This window comes from Sus scrofa, chromosome 9, assembly GCF_000003025.6.
Source record: "Sus scrofa isolate TJ Tabasco breed Duroc chromosome 9, Sscrofa11.1, whole genome shotgun sequence".
Classification (NCBI taxonomy): Eukaryota; Metazoa; Chordata; class Mammalia; order Artiodactyla; family Suidae; genus Sus; species Sus scrofa.
In genome coordinates, this window is record NC_010451.4 from 53,459,011 (window position 1) to 53,475,635 (window position 16,625).

The 16,625-nt window shown below is 50.9% G+C and overlaps 1 protein-coding gene across 10 annotated transcripts in view; it reads left to right on the forward strand.

Annotated features, from left to right (window-relative positions):
• The window catches only part of ST3GAL4 (ST3 beta-galactoside alpha-2,3-sialyltransferase 4), a 49,053-nt gene that overhangs the window by 16,216 nt on the left and 16,212 nt on the right, over nucleotides 1–16,625 (forward strand). Inside the window, exon 1 of one of the 10 annotated variants that reach the window (XM_021102149.1) lies at nucleotides 12,682–12,769. The exons of 7 other annotated variants lie outside the window; for them this stretch is intronic. In XM_021102149.1, coding sequence (XP_020957808.1) covers nucleotides 12,722–12,769 — 48 coding nt within the window. In that variant the 5' untranslated portion in view covers nucleotides 12,682–12,721. Of the gene's footprint in view, nucleotides 1–12,681; nucleotides 12,770–14,396; nucleotides 16,553–16,625 lie in introns of those variants that run through there. 2 more of the 10 variants (XM_021102154.1, XM_021102158.1) reach the window with 2 other exon arrangements.

The following is a 16,625-nucleotide window of genomic DNA, read 5'->3' on the forward strand; positions in this document are numbered from 1 at the left end:
AGCCCACGCCACAGCCACAGCCATACTGGATCCGAGCCACATCTTCAACCTACACCATAGCTCACAGCAACGCCGGATCCTTAACCCACTGCGCGAGGCCAGGGATTGAACAGATATCCTCATGGGCACTAGTCAGGTTCATTACCGCTGGGCCACAACGGGAACTCTACTTCAGATTTGTTACTGACACCCACCAAGCCTCAGGGTCTTTGCCCTGGTTTGGAGGGCTGGAGCTTCCGCTCCCCCACTGCCCCTCTCTTTGCACAGCTGCCTCTCAGTTAGGCCTGAGGTCAAGAGCCAGCCCCTCAGGGATCTGCCGAATTGCAATCCCCCAGAGGCCCCTCTCTCTGCTCCGCTGCCCTGTTCTGTGGACCTCATCTTGTGTTTCATCCTCACGTTTTCTTACTTATCTCTGTGACTGACAGGTGTCTCTTTGCCCCAGGTGTCCACTCCACAGCACAGGCCTATTACCTTGTTTCCTGCTGAGGGGCAGTGCCCGCGGCGGTCCCTGTGGGCCTCTGTTTCCACTGTACTGCCCAGCCTCACTGTGTCCCTGGAGGCCTCGGGACCCCAGCCTGCCTTGGGACGGGGATTTTTTTTCCTGACAACCCCTCCTGAGAAGCAAGCAGGGGAGAAGGGAGGTGTCCCCTCCTGGCCCCACACAGGGTTAGTCCTCAGTGTGACCTCATTTAGAGCATGAGCTTACACTGCCTGAGGTTTAGGAAGTGGGTACCGATGGGCCAACGGTGGCAGGACTCAGTTTCCTGGAAACTCCCTCTGCTAGTAAAAAGGTATCTTTATGAGTTCAGAGGAAATGACCCACAGAAAGGTGAATACAGATGGGCTGAGTCTGCCAGCTCTCCCAGGGCAACCCCTGACCTGTGCACACCCGGATCTTTGCATTGGGCTCTTTACAACTTGGCACGGAGAGCAGAGGAGGATTAAACTGCTCGGCTCTAGGTGGTGTTGCTGCCAGCCCATACAGAGCCTTTATGTAAGGAAAGCCGAATAAATGACCCCTGCAGTTGGACACAGCCCTGCACCAGGGTAATGGTTTGACAAGCCGAGGGAGGGCTAGATTTCAGCCCGCACTCTCCCCCGACCCCCGGTCAGGCCATGCACCCCCGGTGTGTGCATAGCTGTGCCTGGTGGCCCTGCCCCTGCCCTTTCCCCTTCTGTAGAGTGGGTCACAAAGAGAGACGAGAAGGGCTCTGGAGAGGGAAAGGCGATGCATGGTCTGGAGCCTGAGACCGGCTGCTTTCACGTCTCCATGGTAACGACCTTAGAGCTCCTCTTACCTGGCAGGTCCAGCCACCCTAGGAGGAAGTGCCCTGTTTTTATCTCCATTTGACCCAAAAGAAAACTTGAGATCCAGAGAGGTGACTTGTCCGATACTTATGCAGCCAGTAAGTAGTTTGTCTGGAATTCAGGTCTGGGTGTGTGAGACACCAGATTTTACATTCCTATTTGTTCTCTCTTCTCTTTTCACTTGAGTAGTTTAGTTGAAAGTGTATCACACTCACCAGTTAAAAAATATTAAACATATAAAAGAGTATACTATATAAAGAAAGTCTTTCTCCCATTCCAGACTCCTGCTCCCTGAGTTTCTTCTGCATCCTTTGGATAATCTATTCCTGTAGAGGCATATCCATATATGCATGTAAGTCTTTTGTTAAAAGCACAGTGGAGGAGTTCCTGTTGTGGCTCAGCAGTAATGAACCTGACTAGTATCCACGAGGATGCAGGTTTGATCCCTGACCTTTCTCACTGGTTTAAAGGATCCGGTTTGCTGTGAGCTGTGGTGTAGGTTGCAGATGCAGCTTGGATCCTGCGTGGCTGTGGCTGTGATGTAGGCTGGTAGCTGCAGCTCCAAGTCTTTCCCCTAACCTGGAACTTCCATGTGCTGTGGGTATGGCCCTAAAAAAAAAAAAAAGACACACACACACACATAAAGCACAGTGGAGATAGATACACAGAACTGCTCTCCACCTGCCTTTTGTAAGGCAGCATCTCCCATCATTTGCTTGGGAGATCATTTCATGGCAGTGTGCATGGATTTGCCTCTTGTTTTTCACAGCTGCATGACGTTCCATCCATTATCTGTGTGGTCATGTGTCTAAGCAGGTCCTTGTGGATTTTCAGTAAATTTTCAAGTTGTTTCCAACTTTTGTTGTCACAAATGTTGCTATCTGTAAAGATCTTGATAGAAAGTTCATGCACAACAGACTTTTTTGTAGGGTAAACTTCTGGCAATGGAATTCTCAGGCTATGGGGGATTCTGACAGATTCTGCCAAGTCGTTTCCAGAAAGGTCACCTCAGTCCCCTGCTGATCTGTGGGAGGACCTCTTTCCCCACCTCCCCTAGCACCATAGGCTCTCAGGGCTCTGAGCCTTGCTGTTAAGATCAGTGAAGAACGAGTATTTCCTCTATGCCCTTATCTTGTGTACGTAAACTGCTCATTCGTGTCCCTTGCCCATTTCTCTGTTTGATTTGTTGACTTGTTTCCCTAATGATTTGTGTGAGCATTTTAGAGGCTAAGGGAGTTCATTGGCTTGTTACATATATGTTACAGAGATGCTTTTCCTAATTTGTCATTTATCTTTTAACTGTTCATTCTCTCTCTGTCTCTCCCCTTCTCCCTCCCCCTCTGCTTCTTAAATCTTTGTGGTTTTTTTAATTCAATGAATTTTATTATATTTATAGTTGTACAACGATGACCACAACCCAATTTTATAGCATTTCCATCCCAAATCCCCAGCCCACCGCCTTAAGTCTTTGTTATTGAATTGATCTTTTTTTTTTATAGCTTCTAAAATTTTTTCCTGAAATCTGTACTCTCTCTTGTCAAAATACGAAAGAGAGGGGAGTTCCCATCATGGCTCAGTGGTTAACAAGCCTGACTTGTATCTGTGAGGATACAGGTTTGATCCCTGGCCTCACTCCGTGGGTTAAGGATCAGCATTGCTGTGAGCTGTGGTGTAGGTCGCAGAAGTGGCTTGTATCTGGTGTGGCCGTGGTATAGGCCAGCAGTTACAGCTCCAATTCAACCCCTAGCCTGGGAACCTCCATATGCCATGGGTGCGGCCCTTAAAAAAAAAAAGAAAGAAAGATAATAGGATCCCATGGATGGTCAGCCAGATTTATAGTGTTCATGTTTTTGCATATTATGTCTGATCTTTTACAAGAGATAAAATATTAGAAGACTAGATCTAAGCCACAAGCCATTCCAATCAACTTTATCTCTTCCTAGAATGTAATTGCCACCAAAAGTTGGGTGATTCCTCCATTTTTTAAAAAATTCTTTTAGCTCACATGCTACATGTATAGTCTTGTCCTGTGTGTTTTTAAAGTTAACGAGACCCGGAGTTCCTGTTGTGGCACAGCAGAAACAAATCCGACTAGTATCCTTGAGGATGCCGGTTTGATCCCCGGCCTTGCTTAATGGGTCGGCGATCCTGTGAGCTGACAGGAGCTGTGATGTAAGCTGACAGCTGTAGCTCTGATTCCACCCCCTAGCCTGGGAACGTCCATGTGCTATGGGTGCGGCCCTAAAAAGCAAAAATAAGTAAACAAAAATAAAAGCTATTAAAAAGATAAAAATAAATAAAGTTAACGAGATCATACTATAGGTATCTTTTTAAGAAACTTAAACATCAGGTTTATCCAAGTAGTCCTTATAGAGTAATTTTTTTCAGTGTAAGTGGCTCGGTAGTACTCAGTTATGTGATGATACACAGTCTTTTCAGCTGTCCCTCTGCTCTTGGCCATTTAAGATGTTTCCATTCTTTTGCTTTTGCCACAAGGCTGCCATAAACAACCTTAGTGCGTGTACACACACAAGGGTGGGCTACTCTGGGCTATGCCTGGACGTGGACCTGCTGGATTGAAGAGTCTGCACACCTTCAGCCTTACTAGATATCATGAACTGCTCCTCTGGGCCTTTAGATAATGAACTCCTGCCAGCAATGGGCAAAAAGTGAGATTTGCTTTTAATCTGTCTTCCCCGGTCACTTAGTGAGGTTGAACATCTTTTCATGCTCATTGGGTGTATGGGTTTAAGCTGTGATTTGCCTTTTCCTGTCCTTTGCTTTATTCTCTTTGGTTTGTTGGTCTTCTTATGGATTTGAAGGATTACTGATAGAGCCAGGTATTTGTTGTTATTTGCCATCTCCGACTTGTCCAAGGCTAGAACGCTTCACCTCTATACCACTGCCTCTGTTCTGCAGAGGAGGCACTGCTCAGGAGAGGGGTCTGATCAGGGGCCTGGCACCTTCTAGGAGGTGCTGTACTGGAAAGGGAGAGCGGCTTCTCCAGTGTAGCCTCATCGCTCTCCCCACCCCAGCCGCACACCTCGAGCCTGACTAGTACGTGGGATTCACGTTTTGTGTAGGCAGATTCTGGATGGCAGTGCCCCTCTGCCCCCCTAGGCAGCTTTGTGTCCCGTGTACCGTGTGCAGTGGGCACAGCAGCCAGGAGGAGAGGTGAGTGCGGTTGTGGTTGTGTTTGTGGTAGCAAGTGGGCGCTGTAGACCCCTCCCTGGGCTGGGCTGGGGCAGTGCCTGAGGGGAGAGGGGCTGCCTCGTGCTGGGCACGGGAGGAGGCCCAGACCAGGAGTCACCTTCAGCTTCTGGGGGCCACTGAGTGCTTGCTCTGGGCCCTGCTGGGACTAAGGCTGTGGGCTTTCAATCCTGGGATGTGTTTTGAGGCTCACACGCCTCCCAGAGCTTGTTCTTGCTACTCCCATTTCACAGATGAGGAATATGAGGTCCTGAGAGAGTTAGGACCTTGTCCAGGGGCAGCTGGCCTGGGGCTGCAGAGGCAGGGTTGGACCTCAGCTCTGTGTCCAGACCCTTTCCTCTGCCTCCAGGAGGCCACGGGGTGTTTGGGGATTGCTGGCTGAGGTTTTAGCCCAGGCTGGTCTTCTTCTTCTTCTTCTTTTTTTTCTTTTTAGGGCTGCACCTGTGGTATATGGAAGTTCCAAGGCCAGGGGTTGAATCGGTGCTGCCAGCTGCCGCTGCTGGCCTATGCCACAGCCACAGCAATGCCAGATCAGAGCCACATCTGTGACCTACACCACAACTCACAGCAACACTGGATTCTTAACCGACTGAGCGAGGCCACGGAGTGCACACGCGTCCTCATGGATACAGGTCAGGTTCATAATCTGCTGAGCCACAGTGGGAACTCCCAGACTGGCCTTCTTGAGCAAGTGGGAGGAAGGGAGGTTTTCTGGGCGATAGGGTGTCTCCAGGCCTGTAGCTCTCCTGAGACCCCACAGGGGGTATTGACATCAGCCCGCAGTGTTGTCTGGCAGCCTTGGAGTGATTAAAGTGACTTAAAGATGACGATAGCCAGTTCTGCGGAAACCACACCTTCTTGGTATAAGGGTGTGTTTGTAAGCATAGCAGCATGTGTTTGGCACTCGCTGGCTCTGCCATGTCCTGAGCTGAGCACCCCACCAGCCCCTGGCATGTTGTTTGCCCAGGTCATTGCAAGGTAAAGGTCTGGGATGTTTTAACTTGATGAAACTGTCTGTTCACACTTGTTCTGCTAATTTGCTCATTCGTTTAGACATCTGTTCATTTCAATATTCCTCAATTACCCGCCACGCATCAGTTATTAACTGTGGTGCTGGGGATACTGTGGGCCACAAGAAAGCCCTGCTTTCTTGGGTCCTGCAACCTCGTGAGTACAAGAGACAGTGTGGTGTACTTACTACAGAGGAAATGAAACAGAGCAGTGGAACAGGACAGACAGTGGAAGTGGTCGGATGGTCTGGGACCCTGCGCCGGGAGGAAGCGTAGAAGCCTGAGTGCCAGGACCCTGGGGAGGGGGCTGAGGGGAGTGGCCTAGGCTTAGGTCCCAACAGTGAGTCCAGATCCCCCAACATTTATACTGTCATCAACCCCCCTGACAAGGACTCAGACATGAAACTGTTGGCACTGACCTTGCCCCCACCCTGCCTCCATCCTTGCCCTGGGTGCAGATGGAGGCTTGTGAACTAAGATTCATATCTGTGGGGAGGGGAGGGGTGTTTAAGAAGTGCTAGTGAGGCCTCAAGGTCCCCTCAGGGTTTCCTGAGTTGAGCGACTCTCCACTTCTGCACCGCGGAAGGTTCAGTCCTACTGCTATGCTTTTGCTCACGGAACAGATTGAAAAAGTTTTTTCAGTGATGTTTTAATCCACCCCGCATGCCACACAGTTGCAGCTGTTGGATTCTACTGAGCACACAAAGCAAGAGAATTGCCAAACTTTCTAAGCGTTTCCTTTGTTGCTTTACCTACAGTTGTTCTGGTTGCCAAACACCACAATCAAACCTGTAGGAACTCTTCACTCCATTATACAGATTGAGAAACTGAGGCTTAGGGATGCTTAGTAGTTTTCCCAAAGTCATAATCTGGCAAGTGACCAAGGCAGGGTTCAGTCCTGCAGACCTGTGCCCTGGCACTGCTCTTGCCCAGGGGAGGAGAGAAGGCTCTGGGGAGGCAGTGCCATGTGACCTGCTTGCTAGCTGACCACACCATCTGTGTGGGCCCGGGTGGGGTGGTGTGCGGGATGGGGCCACGAGCCAGTCCTGGGCAGGCACTTGGGCAAGATGATGAGGTTGGGAAGGGGTTGAGTATGGGCAGAGTGGAGGCTGGGCTGATGGATCAGGTGGCAATGTCACCTTGACCTGTGCCACCAGGGAGGGGATGGAGGCAGGGGGAACAGGGTCTTTTCAACTCTGATGCACTTGTGATCTGGGGGTGGTGCTCACTGTCACTGTGAAACAGGGTGACTGGGTCCCTCCTCAGGCCTCCTAGCCGCCTGGTGTAGCCCTCTTGAAGTGGAGTCCAGAAGCAGGTGCACCTTCGTACACACTTCTGGGACTTCCAGTGGGTCCTTGGAAACTGGCCCTGCGCCATCCAATAGGAATGCAATGGGGGAGTTCCCATTTTGGTTCAGTAGTAATGAACTCAACTAGGAACCATGGGGATGTGAGTTCGATCTCTGGCCTCAGTGGGTTAAAGGATCTGGCGTTGCTGTGAGCTGTGCTGTAGGTCATAGATGCGGCTTGGATCCCGAGTTGCTGTGGCTGTGTTGCAGGCTAGCAGCTGTAGCTCCAGTTTGACTCCTAGCCTGGGAACTTCCATGTTACACGGGTGTGGCTGTAAAAAGCGCCCCCCCCCAAAAAAAAAGAGAGAGAGAGCGAGGGGGAGAGAAATGCAATGGGGTCCACAAAGGGAAGCCACATAGGTAATTTTAAATTTAAAAATAAGTTAGTTTAGGAGTTCCTGCTGTGGTGCAGTGGGTTAAGGATCTAGCATTGTCTCTAGAGTGGCTTGGGTTTGATCCTTGGCCTGGCACAGTGGGTTAAGGATCTGGTGTTGTTGCAGCCATGGTGTAAGTCACAGCTGAAGCTCAGATTTGATTCCTGGCCTGGGAACTTCCATGTGCCATGGGCCAAAAACCAAAAAAGTTAATTTAGCCACATTTTCTCCCATTGCATTTGTTTATTTATTTACTTGGCTTCGTCCACAGCACGCAGAAGTTCCCAGACTAGGGATCAAACCCACAACACAGCAGTGACCCGGGCTGCAGCAGTGACAATGCTGGATCTTTAAACCACTAAGCCACAAGAGAACTCTCAATTTAGCCACATTTTTTTTTTAATTCCTGATTTTTATTTTATTTTTTTTTTTATTTTCCCACTGTACAGCAAGGGGGTCAGGTTATCCTTACATGTATACATTACAATTACATTTTTTCCCCCACCCTTTCTTCTGTTGCAACATGAGTATCTAGACAAAGGTCTCAATGCTATTCAGCAGGATCTCCTTGTAAATCTATTCTAAGTTGTGTCTGATAGCCACATTTTTAAAAAGTAAAAATAAGGCGGTAAAGTTAATTTTACCATTTTAACTCAATATAGACAAAATATTATTTCAGTGTGTAATCAATATCAATAATTTAAAAAATTATTATGATTTTTAAAAATAGTGGCAGATGCAGCATGGCCGGGCCCAGGCTTTGCTGCTTTGCAGAAGTGGGAAAACACACGCCGCTGATTGGCTGTGGCCTCAACGTAAATAATTTTTAAGGTGATAGTTTACCTTTTTTTTGTGCTGAGTCTTTGAAATCCAGTTTTATGTTTCCCACTGGCAGCACTCCTCAACGTGGATCAGCCACATTGCAAGTGCTCCATAGCCACATGAGGCCGGGGCTACCTCACTGGACGGGGATCCGGAGATGCTAGTGTGGACCACCATCTTCAGGAGGGGGTCTCTGGAGGCCAGAGAGTGGAAGGGGACTGGCCATACTGGTGGTGAGCTGGGTTCAAGTCCCAGTTCCTGTGGTGCCTTGAGCTTTGGCTCCTTGGGACCAAATCCACGGGCTCCTGGGTGGGAGGTGGGAGGAGGGAACCCTGCCTAGGAGCCTGGGGCAGGTCCTATGGCCACACTGGATTTTTTTCTTTATTTATTCTGGGCATGAACCTGTACTGTTGATACCCTACCCCATCCTAACACTCTAGCTTTCTTATGCGGAGAATGGAATTCAAAGCTCCTGCCCCACCCAGGCAGATACCAGTAGTGTGATTTTCATGTGGTTCCCCCTGGTGTCTTGTGACCAGCAGCTGAGAAAGTGGAAATACAGAAGTTTTTTTTACAGGAGGCTGCAGCCCTGGGCTGTTTGGGATGCTTGTTGGGGGGAGGTATCCTATGGACCTCAAGGATGGGGAAGAGAGAGCCTTCCTGCGCTGCAGGGGGAAGCTGCTCTAGCCCCTTTTCCTCCAAGCTCAGATGCCTGGAGAGATGCCCATCTGCCCTCTGGTGAGCCTTGAGGCACCTGGTCAATTACTCTTCCCAGCGCCACCTCACATGAGCCTGAGACCAAGACCAGCTCGCTCCTTCCTGGGCCTGCTGAGATCATGCTGTGCTGTTCAGAATGAGTCAAGGGCTCAGTGCAGGCCGTGTCTGGCCAAGAGCCAGGCCAGAGAAGCTGGAGTAGGTGTCTGGCCTATTGCTACCACCCTCTCCCCTCTTACTCTGCCTGCTCTGTGGAGTGACGTTCTCAATGAATAGATCCATTGATTAATTCGGCAGATTTCTATCCAGAGCCACTGTGTGCCAGTCACTGTTCTAGACTTTGGTGATGCGGTAGCGTACCAAACAACCAGAGGGTTCTTTGCAAGCAGGGGAGGGGGATTTGAAATGTCGAATGTGGGGTGGGGGGATTTTTTGACTGGAGGTGGAGAAGGTGAATAAAGAGCTGAATGGGTAGATCTCAAGGCTGTGTCTAGGGGAAAAGCATTCCAGGCTGAAGGAACAGCCAGTGCAAAGGCCCAGAGGAGGGAGTGGGCCTAGCCCGATCAAGAATGGTGAGGCCCCTGTTAGTTGAGTAGAACAAATGAGGGAAATGGGGAAGGAGAGTAGAGAGGTCCTGGCCAGCACATCCTGGGCATCCTTACAGAGCAAGGGCTTGGCCTTTCTCTCTCAGTAGACAGGAGCCTTGGAGACTTCTTGAGCTGAGGAGAGGTGATATAGAGGACTGATCCATTAGTTGAACATTTGCACCTGCAAGTGGCTGATTATAACACAGTAAAACTCCAGGAGTTCCCACTGTGGCTCAGCAGGTTAAGACCCCGACATAGCCTTTGTGAGGATGTGGGTTCAATCCCTGGCTTCACTCAGTGGGTTAAGGATCCAGCGTTGCCGCGAGCTGTGGTGTAGATCGCAGATTTGACTTGGATCTGGTGTGGCCGTGTTTGTGGGGTAGGTTTAAGCAGTTGCACCTCCCATTCGACCCCTGGCCTGGGAACTTCCATTTGCTACAGGTGCGGCCCTAAAAAGAAAAGAAGGGGGAAAAAACCCTCCAGTGGTCTGTATCCTCCCTCACCTTACCTCCCCATTGTATTGGTTATGATAAATTCACTGTCCAGCTTGGGCCCCCTCTGGAATAATGGCTGAGGACTCTGAGCTGAGAGGAATCGCTGTGGATTAGCTGGCGCCCCTGAGATTCATACACCTTGCCAGGCTGGAAAGGTGGCCCGTGATTCCTGAGGTGAGATGTTTGCAAGCAGGTATAGCACAATCCTGCTCTTTGGTTCGGCCGGCGTAGCCACACAAGTTCAGGGCCCGCGGAGACCTGGCTTACCAGCCGAGGGGTGTTGGTCCCGTGCCAGTGGAGCGGCATGCCTGTGAGGAAGCGAGTGCAGGCTTTGCCAGCATTAGTGGAAATCTGGTGTCCAGATGGAGGGCAATAGCAATTCCCACGAATACAGCTGTGGGCATTGACGATACACTGGCGGGGAGCCAGGGCCAAGGCGGGCAGAGGCTGTGTCTCTTGGGATGTCTGCTTGGGAGGCAGTGAGGGAGGCTCCTCTTAGCTCTTGAACACCTTTGAAGGACTTAGATGTGATGGAGGGTGACTTCCTCTGGTTGCTCCAGAGGCCGGCAGGTGGGCTTTCCAGGATCTTGGCGTCTTCACAGGATGCTTTAGGGGCGGTAGGGGGCAGGGGTTAGGAGTGTGGGCTCTGGAGCTGAGCTCCTCGCTAGCTCTGCATCCCTGGGCAAGTTGCTGACCCTTTTCCCCCCTTCACTTCTCTGTCTCTGAAAAGGAGGTAATAATAGTGTTTAACTCCTAGGGTTGAGATCATACTTGGACGGCCCTTAAAAGTGTCTTGCAGAGTAGCTCTCAATGCTTTGTCATGTCTGGAGGCATTCCGGTTGTCAGAACTGGGGAGCGGGGTTCTCTCTGGTATCTAGTGGGTAGAGGTCAAAGATGCTGGTGACCATCCTAGGGTGCACGGGACAGCGCCCCCAGACAATGACTTATCTGGTCCCCAAAGCAATGGCAGTGAGGTTGAGACCCCCCCCCCGCCCCCCGATGTTGCACATAGTAAATGCATAATGCATTTCAGGATCCGTAAGGGATGTCATACAGTTCGAATCTCATCGTGTTATTTGTGTGTCAGATGTTTATAAAACCCAGTATTCTGTGATAATCTATGTGGGAAAAGAATCTGAGAGAAAATGGATATGTGTATGTATGACTAGGTCACTTTGTTGTTCAGCAGAGATGATCACAGCCTTGTAAATCAACTAGACGTCAATAAAACTTAAAATAAAGTAAGAAAATAAAAACATCTGTGTGCTCTAGGCATTAGAGTCATGTCTGAGGAGATAAAGTGGGCCTGGACCACAGAGGTCATAGTCTCCTGGGCTAGATACGAAAACACACAATACTGTGATATAAAGCTCTATTATGTGATAAAGCATCTTCTCTAGTCTGTGTACCCTGATGACTCTTGGTATAAACAGGCCTCCAATTTCAGAGGTCAGAGGATAGTAGGCCAGGCATGAAAATAGTAATTATATAATACAACATTTTACAGCCTGTTAGGTGCTAAAATCAGGATATAAACAGTATTTTGTGGGAAGAAAAACATTGCTTAGAAATGTTGGAAAAGACTTCATAGAGGAGGGGCCGTTTGAGCCGCTGCTGTGAGAAGAGAGAGACTGTTGAAGCTGACGGTGGGAGGGCCTCGGGTCTTCCTGATAGAGGAAAGGCCGTGCGGAGGCCGGGATGTGGGAGAAGAGGCAGTTTCTGGCATGCACGTGGGAGGAGGTAGAAGATGCAAGTTCAAGGTTTGTGGCCTGGGATTGAAGGTCCTTGGTTGCCTCTAAAAAGCTGTGGTTTTACGGAGTTCTCATTGTGGCTTAGCTGGTTAAAAACCCAACATGGTATCCATGAGGATGAGGGTTTGATCCCTGGCCTCACTCCGTGGGTTAAGGATTCCAAGGTGCTGTAAGCTGCGGCATAAGCTAAAGATGCAACTCGGATCTGGCATTGCTGTGGCTGTGCAGCTGCAGCTCTGATTCGGCCCCTAGTCTGGGAACTTCCATATGCCGCAGGTGTGGCCTTAAAAAGAAAAAAAAAAAAAAAAAAAACAGCTGTGGTTTTTTTCATTTAAGGAATGGGGAGCAATCGAAGCAGGAAGGAAGTTTGGTCCAAATTGTTTCTTAGAAAGATCCATGCTGGCAGTTCCAAAGAAGGGGCTTCAGCAGTGAGCAAAGACTTGTGGTATAGAGACCAGTTAGGAAGGGGGTAAATTGACGTGGGCTCTGGAATCAATCTCTGGCTTTAGAAGAGGAGATGAAGGCTGAGTTCCAAGCACTTCTGAGGCTCTAGACTATGTGGCCTTCATGCTGCACCAAGTTTTACAAAACTTTTTTTTTTTAGGGCTGCATGTGCACCAGGGATCAAACCCACAACCTCATGGTTCCTAGTCGGATTTGTTTCCGCTGCGCCACAATGGGAACTCTGCATTTTGTAAACTCCCCAGTGCCTCCCACAATGGCAGGCATTTAGTAGGAGTTCAGCAAGCATTTGCTGGAAGGAGGAAATGAGGTTGGAATGGATAGTGTGCAGTCGGGATGGTGTGACGGTGAGGGAGACGTTGGAAGGATGAGCTGATGATAATGTGGGGGTTGGGGGGTGTGGGGGGAGATGCATCCAGTTTGGGACATGTTTTAAGTTTTAAGAACTTAAGATCATCTAGGGAGGATGTGCAGTAGAAAATTAGAAATATTAGAATGGGATCTGGGAGAGAAATTACAGAGCTGTAGAAGAGCTTGACTCATCACCATTTGAGTAGTAGTTAAGCTGCTGAAAATGAATGAACTTGTCCTGTGCAAACAGGCAGAGGAAGAGCAGAGGTGCAAGGGCAGCTCCCTGGAGAATGCTGGCACTTAAACGAAGTGGAGCCAGCGCAGAGGCCAGCACCGAGGTAGGAGGAAACCTGGGGGGAGAGTCTTGAGTAGAAGGGTGAAAATCGACCTTTCTCAGGTTTGACGAGTAGGAGGCCACTGCCAGCTTTGGCAGGAGCAATTTCAGCGTAAAAATCAGGGTGGGAATCAGGGGCAGCGTAGGGTAGAGGGTGGAGTGGGAAGTGCGGATATAGCACAGATTAAAGAGCTGGACCACTGGAGGTCAAGATGGAGATGCAGAGGCAGCTTGAGGAAGAGATGGACGCAGAGAGGGGTTTTGTTTGTTTCAGTGTTTCTAAGCAGAGGGAGTGGAGGAGGAGGGAGAGATGGGAGAAGTAAGGCAGAAGGCCACCACTGGTTGGGGACAGTGCTGCAAAGGTGGCAGGGATTCTGTGTCCAGGTGGAAGTTAGGGAGCAAGAGTGACGGGTGAGTCTAGAGGTGGCAGGCAGGCAGCTCCGGGTTTGCCCCTGGGAACTGAGGAGCAGTGACTTTGATGACGTGCCTTGCAGAAGGTCTCTGAAGCAGTAAGAACAGAGCCTGTGCTTCTGCCCCACTGGTTTTCCCATCCTCCTTCTCAGGAACATTAATCCATATCCCTTTGATGGGCCCCAGGGCTCAGAGAGAGTGTGGCATTGTGCTGTGCCCATGGGTGACATCCACTCCCATTCCTCTTGGTACAGCGGGTACCTACTGAGTGCTTTCTGGCTGTGAGGCTGAGTGCCAGTGCTTCACCCCATCCCCCAGTTCTGCCCTTTCAACGAGTTCCGTGGCAGTGACCAGCAGCCTCCCTTCAGCCATGGACATCAGGGTTCCTGGCGGAGCACTGGGAGGGCACATGGCCTTCCTGCCTTGGGGTCGGTGTCACCTCGTGGTCGGGGGAGCTGGTCTCCTTGGCAGCTGGTGGCAGGGAGTGGTTGGTACATCTTGAACATTGGCAGATCAGATTCCTGTTCTCCCACCCAGGTACCCTGCTGTGACTTGTCTCCTGTCCTTCTATTCCCAGGGGCTGTCAGTGATATGGGGCCGCTGCTGAGAGAGGGCTCCCAGCTGTCCTGGGGCAGCAGCTGGCCTGAGAAGCCTGTGCTGCTGGAATGTCAGGGGGCTGAGTGATGCTGAGGGGACGGGTGGGCCAATTAAATCCTTGGGTATCTCTCGGAGAAGACTCCTGAACTGGCCTGTCTTCTTAGCACAACGCCAACACAGTTTAGGAAGAAAGTGGAGAACTTTATCTGGGAAGAGGTCAAAAAAGAGTCATTGTCTTGTTGCATGGGATCTGTCCCCTTTGGTCACCAAAGGTCTCTCCTGCATCGAGGTCGGGCCTGTGAGGGCGGCTGCGTCCTTGACCCTCAGTTACCGAAGGTCACACTCTCTGTATTGTTCTCCAGCCTGGCAGCATGTTAGAATCATAAGAAAGGTGAGGTTTTTTGGTTTGGTTGGTTTTTTTAACTGGCCAATGCCTGGGCCCTGCCCCCAACCAATTACATGAGCTTCTTGGAGACTGGGGCCCAGATGTCTGCAAATGCTTCAGTGTCTCAGGCGCGCCTTGTGCAGCCTGTGCCATAACCACAGATGGGAGCACGATGACTAAATCCTGATAGGAGAGGAGGGTGGGGAGCACGGAGGGTGGGAGAGGATGCATGTGAGCGCCGGAGGGATCTGCTTTGGAGTCTTGCAGCTCAAAGCGTGGTCTCCGCCGGGCAGCAGGGCACCACTGGGAGCTGGTTAGAATGCGGGCCCACCCCACCCGCTGAGTCAGAATGTGCACATCAGAGTCCGCAGGGCCTGTTTTCGCCATTATCTGGACCAGTGGTTCTCAGCCTTGGTTCGGTTGGAATTGCCCAGGGTGCTTGAACACATTCCAGCGCCGGGCCAGACCAGCTAAGTCAGAATTCTCAGGTACGGGACCCAGATGCTGCAATTCTCCTCTTCAGCCAAGGTCAAGAACAAGTGCTTTAAGCTTGAGGGTGCATGTGAATCATCGGGGGATGGTATTCAAATGCAGGTTCTAATTTGTGCATCTGGGGTGGGGGATGCTAAGAGGCCACATTTCTAAGAATGTCCCTGGTGAGGCCCGGGCTGCTGATGCGATACATCGTTTTGAGTCATAAGCATTTCTTAGGCCAACTTCCCAGTTTTACCGCCCAAAGGAACTGACAGTCAGAAAGGGGAAAATGACTTTCTCGAGACACCCCAACATGCCTTTCAGTCAGTACTTGCCGAACACTGGCTGTGGTGTCAGGCAGTGCGCTGGGTGCTGGGGCTACAGCTGGGAATAAGGAAGACCTGATTCCTCCCCTTATGTTCAGTGGGGGAGACAGAAAGCAAGTGAGTAAGTAGCTGTGCTCGTTAGAGATCAGGATCCCGTGGAGGGGAATGATGTGGCTGTTGCCGAGGGGAGGTCAGGAAGGTGGCCCACTCTGGGTGATAGGTCTTGACTTTCATCCAGGTCTTCTGGTGACAAATCTGGAACGTTTCTTTACTGGCCAGGGCCATCCTCCACCCACCCTGGGATTCAGAGATGAGTCTCCTGGCCCTGCTGAGAAGATCTCACTCCAGTCCCCAGCCCTCTACCCTCCCCCAACCTGGCTTTCTCGTCCCCTCAAGACTTTCATCCGTGGGTGTTTGTGACTCAGGGTGGAGCCTGGGGAAGGCCCCTGGGAGCAGAGTGTTGACTCTGTAATGGGACAGGATTCAGGCTAATCTATTTCTGATCTGTAACAGAAGCTGGACATTGTCCAGATGTGGTTCCCACCCTGGAAAAATAATTTGAGATGTTTCATTTATCCCCAAGCGAGCACAAACCCTAGTGCTTCCTTCTGTTTTCTGAGCCATCAAAAGAGTCACGTGGGCTGCTTGCGAAAATACCCGGCCCAGGTCTCCCCCCTGGCTGGCTGAAGCAATCACAGGCCAGGGCCCTGCAACCTGTATTTTTAGTCCGTGCTCAAGGGATTCCTACGATCCAGATCACTGGGGAACTGGGAAGGGATAGAAGAAACTGGCGCTGTCTTGTGCCTCTTTGTGTGGCCTTGGGAGCTGCAGAAATTTCTCCCTGGGTGACTGAGACACATGGCCCTTGGCTGGATTTGTGATCGTGGGGACCTCTCTGTTTCTGTGCCTGTAGCAGCTCCTCCCCTCCCACAGCCCTGTCCTTACTAGGGGGGTTTTGTGCATCCTCTCCATCTCCCCCTGGAGGTCTGGCTCCTTGTCTAGGATGGGGAAGTAAAAACTGGAGACAGAAAAGGAGAGGAGGTGGAAGGAGCTCCAGTCAGAGCTTCCGGGGGCCAACATCCCAGGCAGCCCCTGCCACCACTCAGGGCATGTAGGTCCCAAGGCTGACCTCTCCTCTTTTTGACCCATCAGACCTTCCCCATTCCCCTGCTCCCATCCAAACAGCCTGCCCACAGTGAGTTTCCCCCATGCACCTGGGCGTGAGGGCTTGGACACTATTTGCATGCAGCCAGAGTCTACAAGGGCTGGAGGAGGCCTCATGGAGCATCTGGGTCCCACCCTGGCCCTGGAGTCTGGCCTGAGCAGACCTATATGGGTGGAGTCGTGAGAGGTTGATGATAGAGAGCTGGGCGGCTGCCAGAACCTAGGGAAGGCCTTGGATAGGAGAGAACAGTTAACTGCAGTTTGTCCAGTGTGAATCACCCTTTTAGACAGCTAGCTGAACGTCCATGGAGAAAATGGGCGGAGATGTGTCTGTCTCCCAGAGCTGGCCCTTCTTAGGTCAGAACGAGGGAGAGGACAGGGAGGGGAAGCTGGAGGAGGCTGGTCTGGCATGGGACCGAATCCATGAGGGGTGGGACTTGGTTTCCCTTTTCTGGGATGTGGGACCCACCTGGACCCCTGCCTCAGAGGAGCGAGGGGGATGT